The sequence below is a fragment of the Pongo abelii genome, chromosome 5, assembly GCF_028885655.2.
Source record: "Pongo abelii isolate AG06213 chromosome 5, NHGRI_mPonAbe1-v2.0_pri, whole genome shotgun sequence".
Classification (NCBI taxonomy): Eukaryota; Metazoa; Chordata; class Mammalia; order Primates; family Hominidae; genus Pongo; species Pongo abelii.
The window spans coordinates 36,776,076-36,792,408 of NC_071990.2; the positions used below are offsets into that span (position 1 = coordinate 36,776,076).

At 42.1% G+C, this 16,333-nt stretch overlaps 1 protein-coding gene across 4 annotated transcripts in view; it reads right to left on the reverse strand.

Moving 5' to 3' along the window:
- The window catches only part of STK38 (serine/threonine kinase 38), a 73,833-nt gene that overhangs the window by 32,808 nt on the left and 24,692 nt on the right, over positions 1-16,333 (reverse strand). For all 4 annotated transcript variants that reach the window (XM_063724671.1, XM_063724672.1, XM_009241764.4 and 1 more), the window contains 4 exon segments: positions 14,861-14,944; positions 10,824-10,947; positions 8,430-8,584; positions 506-608 (listed from right to left, as the gene is read on the reverse strand). In XM_063724671.1, coding sequence (XP_063580741.1) covers positions 506-608; positions 8,430-8,584; positions 10,824-10,947; positions 14,861-14,944 — 466 coding nt within the window.

Sequence of the window (16,333 nt, forward strand, 5' to 3'; positions counted from 1 at the left end):
ATCAATTTTCCAAGTAGTAGTAACTTATATGATCAGGGACATCTGAATTTATGATACATGATTTGACATAAGCTTTTCTAGGATTAACTGAAATTTTACTACATAGTTGTCAATGACTTCATAGTGCTCAAATGGAAGTGACTGTCATAAAGATAAACTTCTTTCTGTCATGAAGAAAAGAAGTACCCAGGATAAATCTAGCCCAGAACTGTTCCAGGAGTTTTTCCTCTACTACTTCTGCCTGCTTGTCCCATACTTATCCCCAGTGACCTTCCCAGTAGACCTCTAAAGACCCCTTTCAACCTCTGCCTTCACACACTTGGTACCCACTCATTCATCTTGCCTCACCAGACAACACAAATCACAGGCAAACCTGGGAAGGTATTTTTAATTCTCTACATACTCAAAGTGTGAGAATCTCCTATCTTCCTAATTTGTTTACAAGGGAAACAGCTCTTTCAGGCCCAGTTAGAACGAAAAGGCTAACATAATTGTTACCACTTACTGAAATCACTGGGGAGGCTGTGGTTCAGATTTCTATAAAATTCTGTCCTATGTGCTTTTTTCAGTCCTGTGCAAAGACCAAAGTCAGAAAGTTTCACATGGCCCTATGGGGAAGAAACAAGGTGATAGACGGATGAGTATTCTTGGAGGTAGAACAGAACATTACCTTCTGCTCCTTCCAGCATCCATTATAGCTCTACGGCCAAAGTACACTGCTCCTTCTTTTATTATAGGAAAAATCATGTAATTGCAGATAAATTTTTTTAATCCCAAATCCTATTATACTAATAAAACTATTTTCATTTCTGCATATCATCTTTGGTTTTATCCAAATACTGATTTTTAAACATAGCTGACCCCTCCATAGCATCTAGAGACAATTTTACTACTTCTTATACTCAAATATTCCTCTCTGTTTCTATATAGTCTTCAGAATTTTTTTTTTTCTTTTTTTTTGAGACACGGTCTTGCTGTGTCACCCAAACTGGAGTACAGTGGCGTGATCACAGCTCACTGCAGCCTCGACCTCCCAGGTTCAAGTGATCCTCCCAACTCAGCTTCCTGAGTAGCTGGGACCTCAGGTGCGTGCCACCACGTCCGACTAATTTTTTTTTATTTTTTGGAGATACAGGGTTTCCCTGTTTTCCAGGCTGGTCTCAAACTCCTGAGGTCAAGTGATCCTCCCATCCCAGCCTCCCAAAGTTCTGAGATTATAGGCATGTGCCACCACACCTTGCCAAAATTACCACTTTAAAAGTCTACATAATATTCAATTTACTTGGCACTTCATTGTTCACCTTATCATCCCCCTAATACTGGATGTGCATTCCATTTTCAATTCTTAGGTCTCATGTAACATGGATTATCAGGTGCCCTCTGACAGAGTCTGTATTCCCAGACCTAACCAGGCATGATTCAGGATGACCTTAATAAATGGTTGTTAAATGAAGAGTAAATCTTTTCAAAATTGTTCATATAGCTTTTCCTCCTCTTATTCCATTGGAATAAATTCCAGGAGTAAACTCTTTCAAAGACAAAGGGAATAAATATTATTGGATAGTCCTTGATAAATGCTATTGCCATGAGATCCTTGGGCTTCTAGCCAGAAGTCTCTGTGGTCATTGGTGCCTTTACCCGAGTTTTGCTCAGGTCCGCTGGGCTCATTCCGCCCACTCAGCCTGGCAGGCTTGTGCTACCAGCCCGGATCCCAAGCCTCCCAAGAGCAAGACAAGCACAGAGTGGCAAGGCGTGTGTGAGTGAGTGCGGGGTCCAGCCACTGCACACAGCCGGGCAGAGCAGGTAGCTCCAGGTGCCGGCATAGGTGCTGGCTGCATGCAAGCCTGCAGCTGGATGAGATGCACTGCAAGCGGCTTCTGCTGTGGGCACCTGCATCTGGACGAGGGGAATGCAGTGGCACCTGGAAGCTTGGAGATGACAGAAACCACAGAGCCCTAAGGGGGTGTCACAGCACTGGCTCAGGAAGCCCCTAAGTCTGGGCTCCGGGAAGGGCCGCAGCTCTTCTCTCCTTCTTGTTGCCTGCAACACGGCGAGCAAGGGAGACATATTTCAGCCCTGTTTGTGTTACCGCTCTTTCAGCCCCATCATTTGACGGGTCCCAGGTTCTTGTCCTGAATTCAGGAAGAATGAGGTATACGGACAACTGGAGGGTGAACAAGGTGAAGAGGAGCTTTACTGAGCAACAGTACAGCTCTCAGGAGACCCAAAGTGGGTTGCCCCTTTCCGCAGGCAGGTCATCCTGACATCTGTGCAGCCCTCAGTGAAGAAAAGACCCAGAGTGGGTACCTCCCAGATGCAGGCAGGTCATCCCATCTGTAGGGGTTCGGTAAGGGTGGTGGGAAAAATTGTAGAAAGAAGCAAACCTTCTTAGAAGGCTGGGAAGTTTTACAAAAGCTTCAGAAAAGGATTTGGCCGAAAGCAGCCAGATTCTCTTATCCGGTGCCTGTAAGCTTAGGTTAGATAACAAGGGGATGTAAAGAAACTGATCTAGATAAGTTAGTTTACTTAGGCCTCGGAACCTGGACTTTAATAACCGACGCGCAGGACTGCTCTCTCCGGAGATGAGGTGGGGGTGGGGGAGCGATGACCATATTAATTACCCACAATGACTCAAGGCCTTTGTCATTAAATCTGTACTAAATAGTTGCCTGCAGCACCAGCTTGTCAGGGCCGAGGCTGCTACAACTCTTTCTGTAGGCAGCACGCTCCCCTAGCCCGCTCTTTCACTGGGTATCTGTGTCGGAGTCAGGGCTGAGGCTGCTACAACTCTTTCTGTAGGCAGCCCGCTACCCTAGCCCACTCTTTCACTGGATATCTGTGTCAGAGTGCATTTTTTTCATCCATCGCTCGGTTGCAGTCTGCAGGTTGGACCTGGCACCCATCAAGTCTGTAGCCCTTAGGAGACCCAGAGTAGACAGCTCCTTTCTGCAGCAGGTCGTCTGACATATGCCAGAGTGTGAGTCCAGGGTTTGCATGGGTTTCAAAAGGGAGAAAGTACATGCTGATTGGTCCATGGGTGGCCACGGGCAGGCCCGGAAAAACCACCGCAAGTTCTTACCCTGGGCCACAGACTCCAGCCCGAACTGACAGCTTGGCCCTCAGGCTTCAGGCCATCCCTGGCTTGAAGGTGGGGCTTCGCCAGGGACCCACCCCTTTCCACCCAGGAGCCTGTCTGCCTCTTACAGCCATTAATCATTTTGTCCACAGCGCCCAGGCTGTTGGTGCAAAGGGGCATCTACAGACCTGCATCCAGCTGCCCTCCTCCCCTGCTTGGCCTCCCTCTCATGCTTCTTGGCACCCAAAGTCCGGAGGGGGCTGAGGCTGCAGGGGGCTGGTGTGTCAGCACCGCCCCAAGTGTGCGCACACCTGGGCCAGGTCTCAGTAGAACCCAGGCTCGGCCTCAACTTTGCTCTGAAATTGGAGTGGACACCAGGAGCAAAGAGAGGTCAGGCAGCAGGAGCAGGTACTTCCAAGCTCATGGGCTTCCGGGATGCCCAGGTCTGCAGCTGTGGTTGGGCAGCTGCAACTGTGCCTGGGAGGGCAGGGCTCCCGCTTGTTCCCAGCTCCTGCCAGCTCCATGGAGCACACAGCCCTGACTGCACCTCCCCCACTGCAGCTGGCATCTTCCCAGCAGAGGCTCCAAACAGGCCACTGCTGCCATCACGACCATACTGTATTCCAATCGTAAATCTCTAACTTTATAATTTTCATAAAGGAAAACACACACCTTCTATGAGTCAGGCACCTTGATCAATGCTTTGTGTTGTCTCATTTAAAACTCCTAAACCACACATCACAGACTTAGAGCTGTTAAATGGCTTGCCGTTAAAATGGCAGAACCAAAACCAGAAATCAGCCCATGCTTTTCCTCCCAGACCAGGATTACTTTACCCTGCCACCTTATCTCATCTGGAAAATGAGAGTACAGATATCTTTCTGGCAGGAATGGGCATTAATGCATGTAAGACTCCTAACACAGTACCTGGCACATACCTAGCCCTAAAGAAAAAGTAGGTATTCTTAGGGTGGCAAAATTTTAAGTAGATGGAGAGTTGAAATCAAAAATGTAAGAGGGAATCCTGATGCTCAGAGATCTACCTTGCTCAGGGTTACACAATCAGAAGTGGTGTGGCCAAAATTTGAGCCCAAATGACTTCAATGTCTGTGGTCTTTCCAGAATACCACCTTTCTCAAGGACATCATCAGGCTTAAACACACAAATTTTCCAAGATACAAGGCTATAGGAGCCCTGCTCAGATGGGTCAAATTTTATTATGTTTTGTTTTAAAAGAAATCCAATTAGGTTTGGATGTGTGTATGTACGTATGTACACAGCAAGGTAAACTGCCAAACAGGGACAGCTTTGAGCCTATTAAACTCAGTATCTTTTTTTCTTCTTCTTTTTCTTTCTGAGACAGAGTCTCACTCTGTCACCCAGGCTGAAGTGCAGTGGCGCCATCTTGGCTCACTGCAACCTCTGCCTCCCGGGTTCAAGAAATTCTTTGCCTCCCGGGTTCAAGAAATTCTCTGCCTCAGCCCCCTGAGTAGCTGGGATTACAGGTGCCTGCCACCACGTCCGGCTAATTTTTTTGTATTTTTAGTAGAGACAGGGTTTTACCACCTTGGCCAGGCTGGTCTTGAACTCCTGACCTCATGATCCACCCGCCTCGGCCTCCCAAAGAGCTGGGATTACAGGCATGAGCCACCGTGCCTGGCCTCAGTATCTTTTTTTTGCAGATTTGCAAGTAACTTATTCTACAAGCCAAGGAAGTTTATAGTTCTCATGATTACGTATCTTACCTGGACAACTCTAAGAAAGGACTAAGTAAAACTGTTTTTGGCTGGGCACAGTGGCTCACACCTGTAATCCCAACACTTTGGGAGGCCGAGGCGGGTGGATCACCTGAGGTCAGGAGTTCAAGACCAGTCTGGCCAACAGGGTGAAACCCCATCTCTACTAAAAATACAAAACTTAGCTGGACATGGTGGTGCACGCCTGTAATCCCAGCTACTTGGGAGGCTGAGGCAGGAGAATTGCTTGAAACTGGGAGGCAGAAGTCACAGTGAGCCAAGATCATGTCACTGCACTCCAGCCTGGGTGACAGAGTGAGACTCCACCTCAAAAACAAACAAAAAAAAAAGCAAGAAAGAAAGAAAGTAAAACTTTTTAAAAGCAGTTCCTGGAGCAAATGCTATTCAAGCCTAGCCTTTCAGGGAATTCTATAGCTATTCTGAGTATGCAACAGGAACTCAAAACTCCTATGTTTTTAGGACTATAATCTATGTGGTTGAACACAAATCAACCTGCTTATGAGAACATTTTGCTACAAGTGTGAGCTAGCATAATATAAAGGGCAAACCTGCACCTAACAGGATTCCCCCATGCCTCTTCAGTTAGACCGAATCCTCAAGTTCTTTAATATGGTTGCTGGATCTGAACATAGACTACAGGGGACAAAGAAGCCAGCACTAAGGTACCTGGGGCACCAACCAGGGCATCTGAACTTTGAATCACACAAGGTAGGGCCAGTGCCTTATTAAACACATATCTGATATTAATGACATAGGAAAATATCTAGCATTAATATTTTAATGTTTACACAGAATACAAAGCTATTTACTTTTAGGATGCCAACTTTATATAAATGATTGACACAAACAGAAAGGCATCAAAGTGATTACAACAAAATGGTTATCTTTCAGTGATGAGATTATAGGTAATTTTTCTTTTTTTTTTTTGGGATGGAGTCTTGCTCTGTTGGCCAGGCTGGAGTGCAGTGGCACAATCTTGGCTCACTGCAACCTCCGCCTCCCGGGTTCAAGCTGATTCTCCTGCCTCAGCCTCCCGAGTAGCTGGGATTACAGGCACGTGCCACCACATCCAGCTAATTTTTTATTTTTAGTAGAAACGGGGTTTCACCATGTTGTCCAAGCTGGTCTCCAACTCTTGACCTCAGGTAATCCACCTGCCTTGGCCTCCCAAAGTGCTGGGATTACAGACGTGGGCTGCCGCGCCCAGCCAGCGTAATTTTTCTTCTTTAATACTGTCTGTATTGTTCAAATTTTCTACCATGTTTATGCATTATTATTATTATTATTTTTTAGACGGAGTCTTTCTCTGTCTCCCAGGCTAAAGTGCAGTGGTACGATCTCAGCTCACTGCAACCTCCGCCTCCTGGGTTCAAGTGATTCTCCTGCCTCCACCTCCCAGGTAGCTGGGATTACTGGTGCCCACCACTGCACCCAGCTAATTTTTGTATTTTTAGTAGAGACAAGGTTTTATCATGTTGGCCAGGCTGGTTTTGAGCTCCTGACCTCGTGATCCACCCACCTTGGCCTCCCAAAGTGCTGGGATTACAGGTGTGAGCCACTGTGTCCGGCCTCTTTTTTTTTTTTTTTTTTTGAGAAGGAGTCTCGCTCTGTCACCAGGCTAGAGCACAGTGGCGTGATCTCAGCTCACTGCAACCTCCACCTCCCGGGTTCAAGTGATTCTCCTGCCTCAGCCTCTCAAGTAGATGGGACTACAGGCACACTCCACCACACCCAGCTAATTTTTGTATTTTTAGTAGAGACGGGGTTTCACCATGTTGGCCAGGATGGTCTCGATCTCTTGACCTCGTGATCCGCCTGCCTCGGCCTCCCAAAGTGCTGGGATGATTACAGGCATAAGCCACCATGCCCGGTCCCGGCCTTTTTTTTAACCAACCTCTTCCCATATCCCCCTCTCTGCTACACTCCCTAGCCTTTGGTGTCTACTATTCTACTCCACTTCTGTGCATTATAATGAAGAAAAAAGCAGGTGGTGGCTCACACTTGTAATCCCAGGACTTTGAGAGGCTGAGGTGGGAGGATCACTTAAACCAGGGAGTTTGAGACCAACCTAGGCAGCAAAGCGAGACCTCATCTCTACTAAAAATTAAAAAAAAAAAAAAGGCCAGGCTCAGTGGCTCACGCCTATAATCCCAGCACTTTGGGAGGCCAAGGCAGGCAGATCACAAGGTCAGGAGATCGAGACCATCATGGCTAACACCATGAAACCCCGTCTCTACTAAAAATACAAAAAATTAGCCGAGTGTGGTGGTGGGCGCCTGTAGTCCCAGCTACTCGAGAGGCTGAGGCAGAAGAATGGTGTGAACCAGGGAGGCGGAGCTTGCGGTGAGCCGAGATTACACTAGTGCACTCCAGCCTGGGCAAAAGAGCGAGACTCCGTCTCAAAAAAAAAAAAAAAAAAAAAAAAAAAAGGTACAGTGGCATGCACCTATAGTCCCAACTACTCAGGAGGCTGAGGCAAGAGGATCCCTTGAACCCAAGAATTAGATTGCAGTGAGCTATAACTGTGCCACTGCACTTCAACCTGGAAGACAGAATGAGACCGTCTCAAAAAAAAAAAAAAAAAAACTTCAGGTTTTTCAAGGACAGCAAAGCAAGAAAGTTATCAAAAGACAGCAAAGAAGAAAAATACCCTAGAAAATAAATTTACTTTTCACCTTACAAGAAAAATTCAGTCAAGACAACAACTCTGCTTAACAGAAAACAACATTCTAGAGTTTTAGAGGTGAACGGGATTTTAGGGGTTTCCTAGATCAGTATTTTCACTTTATGGATAAGAACAATGAGATCCAGGTGGTAAAGAGATTTGCCAAGGGTTATCTAGCAAGTTAGTTGGCAGCACAGGGATTATCTTCTAATTTGCTGTAAGTTTAGGAACTAAGCAACTAAGCTTATCTGCATGTCTAAAAATAAATATAAACAGGCCATTTAAGAGGCTGGGCAGGGGCGTGGTGGTGTGCGCCTGTAATCCCAACTACCTGGGAGGCTGAGGCAATGAGAATCGCTTGAACTCAGGAGGTGGAGGTTGCAGTGAGCTAAGATCGCGCCACTGCACTCCAGCCTGGGCAACAGGGCGAGACTTCATCTCAAAAAAAAAAAAAAAAAAAAGAGGCTGGGCAGGACTCTTCTTTAAGCAGAGAGCATGATTTGGAACCTGGACTTTGTTACAGGTTCTTGTTGTTACTGCATTTCCTGCTTCTTGGCTGGGTTCCTCATTAACTGATGAGCTTTCCCAACAGAAGGGCTCTAGATAGGTGATGTATTAGTAACACAGTTAATTATATGCTAAGAGAAGATGACTATCTTTGGCTTTATTACAAAATTGCCCTCTACATCAATTTTGCTCTTATTTTCAAGAGTTTCCTTTATATTTAAGAGAAATGTTCAACCAAATTATAGAACCATAGCCTTTCAGAGAAAGGAAGTGACAGCAAACTTACCTGTTTAAAAAAAAAAAGAAAATCATGACAAGGCAGGTCATAGCTCGCCCACTGGGATGACCACAGGGGTGCAGGTGTTCAAGCAGAGGCTGCTCAGATCAGTAAATGTGCATAGTTCATGCCAATGCCCCCCCATACCTTGCTGTCCAAAAGAAGGTTGTCTGGTTTGATGTCTCTGTGGATGAATCCAAGTTGGTGAATAGAGTCTATGGCTAATACTGTTTCTGCTATATAAAACTGAGTCTCCTCTTCTGTCAGGGTGTCTTTTTTCATCAACAAGGTCATCATATCCCCTGGAAACAAGAAGATACAAAGCCACCACACACACACACACACACACACACACACACACACACACACAAACAACGTACGAGTGAGTACCAATTTTCAGATATGTCTTCCCTATCTGCCAAAATAAGGCAGCTAAACAGACCTCTTCTGTGTGCCAGAGATAGACCCACATTGCCAACATGGGAAGAAATGGGATTTTCAAACCTAAGCTAGCTAAGGTTGACGACTAAGCTGTGATTTCTATTTTACTTTTGAGAGAAAAAGAAAATTTCTCCCACACTTTAAAAAACAACTATATTTGCTTAGGATAATTTTTTGGACTCAGGGTAAAAAGCTACTTTACTTTTCACTTTGCCTGAACAAATATCTGCAAGCTTTTCTGCATCTGTAACTAAATGGCACTTCCACATAGATTGTATTGCCATTGTTATAGAGAGGCTGAAATGCCAAATAAAAATGTAAACACTTGGGCAGGCTGAAAACAAGCTTTCCAACTTCTATTCACAGAACACAAACAAATAAAAAGGACGGACTTGGGTAGCAAAGCATTAGTCAACAAAAGCTAAAAATGAACTGAAAATGCTATACACTAGAATGTGCAATAACTGCCTCCTGGAAGAGTACAATGAACACCTCTCAAGGTCAGTGCTTTTTTTCTCTAGTGCGTTATTATAGGTATTTAAATGGACACCAGTACCCTTTATGTAACTTTTAAAACACAGTATCAGTATTCTAGCAGTTAAAAGGTAACCTCGTTAGTTTTCTGCAAAGTCAAAATTTCATCATTTCTGTCTAATACCAGCAACATAAAATGGCAGAAAAAGATTCAGGTCCTAACTCAACAGTGAGAAATGCAAAGAAAATATGTATAAGGAGTTTAAAACTAAGAGAAACAGTAAAGATTCAGTTTAGACCTCACATAAAGTCACTTATGTTAGAAAACAAGGAAAAGAGAAAGAAACCTCTGATTTTAACAGAGCATCATGCTGCTTTTTCAATTTCATTTCATTTAGAACATTATGTTTTGTATTATTGGAGAAAAGTAGCTATTTTTCCCTCAGGCAAAAATTAAACCATTTATTAAAGTGCTCTTTTTCATTTTCAGTCCAATACTTAAAAAATATGATTTCCTAATCACTCCTGGCAGCCCTTCAATCTGGAGGCCCACCAGACACATGGAGACAGTGCACTTGGGCTGCTACCTCAGTAAGGTAGCTATATGGCCTTAGTTCTGTGGCTCAGGAGAGCAGTCAATGGGGCCTCGCCTGTGCAAGTTTGCCCAGATGACTGGAGAGCTCAGGCCAGATGCTCTATGGCTCTGCAGGCCAGCTCCACCAAGTGCAAAGGACAGGGTCCAGGAGACATGAGAAGCTACGGAAGATGGTACAGGTTGAGGCTTGAGGACACGTTAGGAGCTGGTAACCAAGTTGGCTCTTACTCTTAAGAACTAGCATATAAATGTTAAAAAAGTTTCTCCTCATTCTACCAGACTCTTTTCTAACATTAATCAACTGTTTATTTTTTATTAAATGTGTTTCTTTATTAAAAAGTATTGATGACCCTAAATCTAAGGGTTGTCACAAAATCAAAATATTATGCCACAATTATAGGAACCAAAAAGGAAAAAGTTCTCTTTTTTTTTTTTTTCCCCCACCAGAGTTTGCTCAGAGTTCTTCTGCTCACTGGGAAACAGACTGCTTTCCTCAGAACAGATGGCATGTTCTGTTCTGGGTTTACTTTGGAGCTGTCTTAGGAGACGCTCATGCTGAGTTACATAAAACTTAAAATTTCAGAAATGAGAAATTTTTTCTGGCTACTAATATAGGTAACAAAAAATTCACTCCTTATTAATATGTTATACAAAAAGAAACAAAAATTTGGAGCAAAGAATGTTACAGCTTCAATGTTGTCACTTGGGTTATTGATCACATATGATTCCCATTGACAGGAGAGCAGGCAGAGCACCCTAGTTTATTCCTATATATTTTAAAAAGAAGAAAAGAAAGAAATGTCCATCTGAAATCATGTAAATGAATGAAAAGGTTACTTTTATGGCACTAAGATTGTAGAAAGGCACCCCAGCACAACACAGGTTACTGACTTCCTTTATAGACCTAAAAAAGGATATAGAAAGCAACTTTGTGAGCACATTTAAAAGTAGAAAGGAGGGTTAATTGTGATGTGAGAGAAAGAAACCACAGAACAAAAAGAAAAAATGACCTTTCATCGTCAAGTAATTACCTCCAGGCAGGAACTCCATGATTAGGTAGAGGTTTAGCTTATCCTGAAAACTATAGAACATTTTCACAACCCACAAACTGTCTGCCTCCACTAGAATGTCACGCTCCGCACGAATGTGGCCAACCTGGAGGTATATGCATTTGATTAATGACAAAGCTTGCTCTGCTTTATTAGATTGTATATTTGCTTAAACAATTTAAATACTGTGTTTAAATACTGTTTTGAGTATTTAATCGTGATGATACAAAAGATCCAATTTCTGCTTAGGCAAACCTACTAACTCAAAATTGACAACATTTGACTTGAAGGTATTCAGTGATGAAAACTTGAGTGATGAAAGGCTTTAAAAAATGGCAAAATGAATGGCTTTAATGCAAACAGCAACTTTAACACTGCTATAAACTGAATCTCTCATTAGTTAAAATTACTACTCTTTTGCATAGAGTTTTGTCTAATAATCTTTTATGATAAAAATAAGTCCCCAAAGTGAGACTCTCTTGCAAGTTCTTCCTCGGATCTGCACTAGTATCTGCAACAACAGTAAGCTCACTGACAATTCTATAATGCTACGATACCACAGCATTTAGTTCACTGCTATGTCCTCAATCAATCCTTACTGAATTGAAATACAAGAACACCTATGAAAAGTTGTAGATTCAAATTAATGACATTTCCAGTTTTATACTTTTACTGAAATACCTATAAAGGACCAAGTTGTAGAAAGTTTCAGAGAACCAGAATTATTTTGTTAAAGCAATGCTTTACTATCAAATTTACCTTATTTACTTTAAATGCAAAACAGTAATCAAACATCACTGCATATTATCAAATCCCCCCCCCAACACTTTTCTTAAAACGAGATGGGGTCTCGCTCTGTCACTCTGGCTAGAGTGCAGTGGCGTGATCATATCTCACTGAAGCCTCAAACTCCTGGTCTAAAGTGATCCTCCTACCTCAGCCTCCTAAGGAGCTAGCATTATAGGTGTGTGCCACCATGCCTGGCCCCTCCCCTCTTTTTTAAGTGTCACAAGGTCTAAATTGGGTTGATTCAGATCTAAATTTATTAAGACTCAGTCCAATCCCTGAATAGTGGTTTTGGTCTTAACATATGCTACAGGTCTTGACTTTTTACAACATGTTCTGAAGTAAAACATGTACCAAGGTTCACAAATTGGCAAATTTAGTCCATGGCTGTTGGCAAATTTAGTCCATGGCTGTTGTTTGGTTTAATACAATGTTTGATACGATGCTTGTTTGTTTTATTGACATGTCTTTAGGGAGACAAGGCACTCTTCCATTACTCTTCCATTTCAACACAGATCCCACCCTCTCCTCTGGTCTTATACCTAACTTGCTTCAGGCTTCCATGCTAACTCTTGGAGGCCCAGAGGCATTTGACTTTATGTATTTGAGTTTTCAGTATCTACTAAAATCGTTCTTTGGGGAATTTTTTTAAAAGCTGCAACTGTACAGAAAACCTACATCTTTACATCTGTACTTATGGTATTGGGGTGGGAAAAAATGGACAATAAGGGTGAAAAGAAACAGTGCTATGAAACACAATGAAACCAAGTAAAGCATCTGCCTTTACTTGACCTTAATACAGAAGCAAAGCTTTTGGGAAACAGTAATGTTGCTTGCTGCCCCATAGCCATGGCTAGGACCCAGTCACTACAAGACATTAATACAGTAGAAGGCAGCCTTCATCTGCCTGTCTCCCCTGGCTCCCATTAAGCTCCCTACCTACTGCAGGGAGCCAGAGAAAAGGGGAGGCACTACAATTACCACTTGTCACTCACCCTGGAGGACACAACGGTGACCATAACATTTCCTGTTTGTCAAGGGGAAAGCTACCATGAGCACACCTTGCCCTTCTCTCGAGACTGAAACAGTAGCTAGAAACCTCATGGTTTGAAAGTGGAGTTGGTTGAATATAGATTAAGGGAGGGAAGAGTCTGAGGCGCAATTTATACAAAAAGGTTCTCTTTCCCCTATTCCATAAATATTTAATAAGCTGGGGGGTGCTAGTTGCTATCCTATGCCCTAAGAAAGCAGAAATAAAAGCCAGTTTTTTGTCCCATCAATAACTGTATACTGGCATCACAACTGAAGGTTTTCCTTTTGCACTGGAAGAGAAACATCAGAAGCTAGTTAGATGTCATGTCTTACCCTTTAAATTTTTCCAGGTAGCAAAAATTTCCACCACGTGGAGCAGAAAAATAACCTGAACTCTCAGTGGGTAGCTTTAATTCCTACCCAGTTTATTTAGTAAAAGCAAACAAAAAAACAATTTTGCCTCTGTACCTCTACTTTGTCAGCCCTACCCCAAAATGGTGATGAATTTGCACTGGTCTACTTCCATCTTTTATCTAGCACAAACCCAATGCATGCTTCTTCAAGATGGCTGAGCCAGGTAGAGTCTGTGGCCAGAGACTTTAACCGGCTCATAATGAGATCTGTTAAGTTGAGGAGTTGAGTTCTCAGCTAAGGTGAGCTAAACAATTTAAGTTAATGTACCATTTAATCCATAAGTTAATGCATCATTTAAAATGTTAATTCTAACAGACAGTTCCTTTACTTTCATTTAGAAAAGTTTTAGAAACTCATTTTGAAGGCACAATATTTGAGAAAAGGCTTTTTACACATTATGTCTGGATCATCCTCTGTTAGAAACCATGTGGGACACCTGGTATACATAAAATTACTAACTGAAAATCATATGTACTTTGTTTTGCAGTATTACTCTGACTGCTAATATTTAATAAAAAGAGGTCTTAAGCCTTGGTTAAAACTGTAGGAAACATATCTTGCAAAAACAAAACTTACTCATGAGATGCAAACATACTAATTAATGCAAAAGCTTTGTATTTTCCTTCTCAAGATTAACTGAAACTTTTTCAGTGCCTACACACCCATACCACAGACTAATTTGTAGATAGTATGTAAGTAGGCCGGCCTACTATGAATTTTGAAAAAGGTTGGTGTTAGCATAAACTATAGTGTCTCAAGACTTACCGCCCGGGTATTTGATACTCTCAACTGAAATTCCTGGGAGTCTAAAGCTTCTCGGTAACACATGAAAATTCGAGAGAAAATAAAAATTCCAAAATTTGGGGTGGCATTTAAATGAAGACAGGGAAGACCAGTGATTATATCTCCTCTCAAGAGGTAGAAAGGATTGGATGTGGGGCCAATCTCCATCCTCCCTCTTTGGCCCTAAATTAGGAGTTCTCCTTGTCACAGGGTCTCCATGTTCCTATAACATCAAATCTTTTACAGGACATTTGCAGTCATCACCCACTGCAATCTTTTCGTAAGCAACCAGCTACATTAAACTAGATTTATAGAAAGTCTATTCTTGCTTTTTAAAATATACTTTCCAATATTTAAAACCTTATTTATTTCGCATAAGGCACTTTATACATCGATTTGCAAACCAGGTTTTGGTTTTAAAAGTACCCTTTATCATTAAAGGAGAATTTGCATTGTTCTGCCATTTGCATTATATTTTTCAAATTCATTCAGAAATTAGAAGGCTGGTCTTTTTCAGGTACCGATGAGCTACCTAGAAGACTCAACTTTGGTTTAGGTAAACAGAATGAAGCATATAAAGACACATTTTAGATTATAAATTCCAAATTCTAATTCCTAGTCCTTAGTTATGAGATATATATACAATTTCTATTTCTCAGCATTTGGTAAGAAACACACTACCACACTTTTTTTTTTTTTACCTCAAAAAAAAAAAAAGGCTCTCACAATAAGGACATCTTGTGATCAATTGGAAGACACAAGTAAGAGCTACTTTTGGAACAGATTTTCAATTTTTAAAAGATTGCATATAACCTATAGGCATTATTTGTGATTTTAAATATGAACTGCTTCTTTGTAGGGGGAAAAGGTAGTATTATATATATAGTCATACATGACAGAGCTAAAGAAAACTGTAATAAAAATATATATGTCAATTAAACAAAAAGAAAAGTTTTAGGAGACAAAAATTAATAAGCTAAAAGCACTGCTACAACTTGCTTTACCTGCTCTTTTTCAAGCATATCTGCTTTACGCAGTATTTTCATTGCATACACATGTCCCGTATCTTTCTTCTGAACAAGCCGTACCTAAAAAGTTATAAAAGAAATGCCAAGTCAAAAACTCGTACTACCAAGCTAATGCTTTCATGTGTTATAGGATGCAATAATTAACTGAAAAAGTATTACAATTTTAACATGAGCAACTAGTAATAACAAAGCAGAAGAAAATGTTTTTCAATGTTCCAAAATGAATACATTACACACAGTAAAGTCGATGCTGGAAACATCCTCAAATACCTCTACATCTGAACAGCTTTGGTTCCTTAGTTGAACAAACCAATCTAATTTAAAACCTTCAATTTCAAATTTAAGGACTCATTACACCTCTGACATATGTCATCCAGTCAGCTCAGAAAATCTAAGTAAATGATTACAATGATGTTTAATTAAAACTAAAGTAGCTGTGCATGGTGGTGTATACTTGTAGTCTCAGCTATTTGGGAGGTTGAGGTAGGAGGATCGCTTTAGCTCAGGAGTTATGAGCTATGGTACATTATGCTGATCAGGTGTCTGAACTAAGTTCAGCCTAATATGGTGACCTCCCAGGAGCAGGGTGGCGGAGGGGGTGCCCACCAGGTTGCCTAAGGAAGGGCAAACAGGCCCAGTTCAGAAATGGAGCAGGTCAAAACTCCCATGCTGATCAGTAGTGAGATCGTGCCTGTAAACAGCTACTGCACTCCAGCCTGGGCAACACAGAGAAACCTTGTCACTTAATCACAATAATAATAACAAAGTAAAACTTCATGCATAGGAGAAACGTCTGGAAAGAAAAACAAAAAATTCAGGCCAGGCACAGTGGCTCACACCTGTAATCTCAGCACTTTGGAAGGTCGAAGCAGGTGGATCACCTGAGGTCCAGGAGTTCGAGACCAGCCTGGCCAACCTGGTGAAACCCCGTCTCTACTAAAAATACAAAAATTAGCTGGGTGTGGTGGCAGGTGCCTGTAATCCCAGTTATTCGGGAGGCTGAGGCAGTAGAATCACTTGAACCCGAGAGGCGGAGGTTGCAGTGAGCCGAGATCAAGCCATTGCACTCCAGCCTGGGCAACAGAGCAAGACTCTGTCTCAAAAAAAAAAGAAGAAGAAAATTCAAAATGTGTAATTAGGGAAATTGTGTTTTATGCAGTTTTCCTTCTATGTTTTCCAATGTTTTTAAAGAAAATAGATAATTTTATGAAGAAAATTTACAACCAAAAGAAAAATTTCACTGCAAGTTCCTGCATGTCCTCCCCTCTTCTTCCAAAATAAGTAGGTTTTCTTCTCCCTGAACCTTTCTTCATGTTTTTCCTAATTGAGTACCACAACACTTCCCTGCCAAACAGAAAGTTCCTTCAGAGGTGGTACTATACTTTTCCCTCTTTCAAGAAGCCAACAGGAATTCTGAACACTGAGGGATCAATCTATCACCTGTGCCTC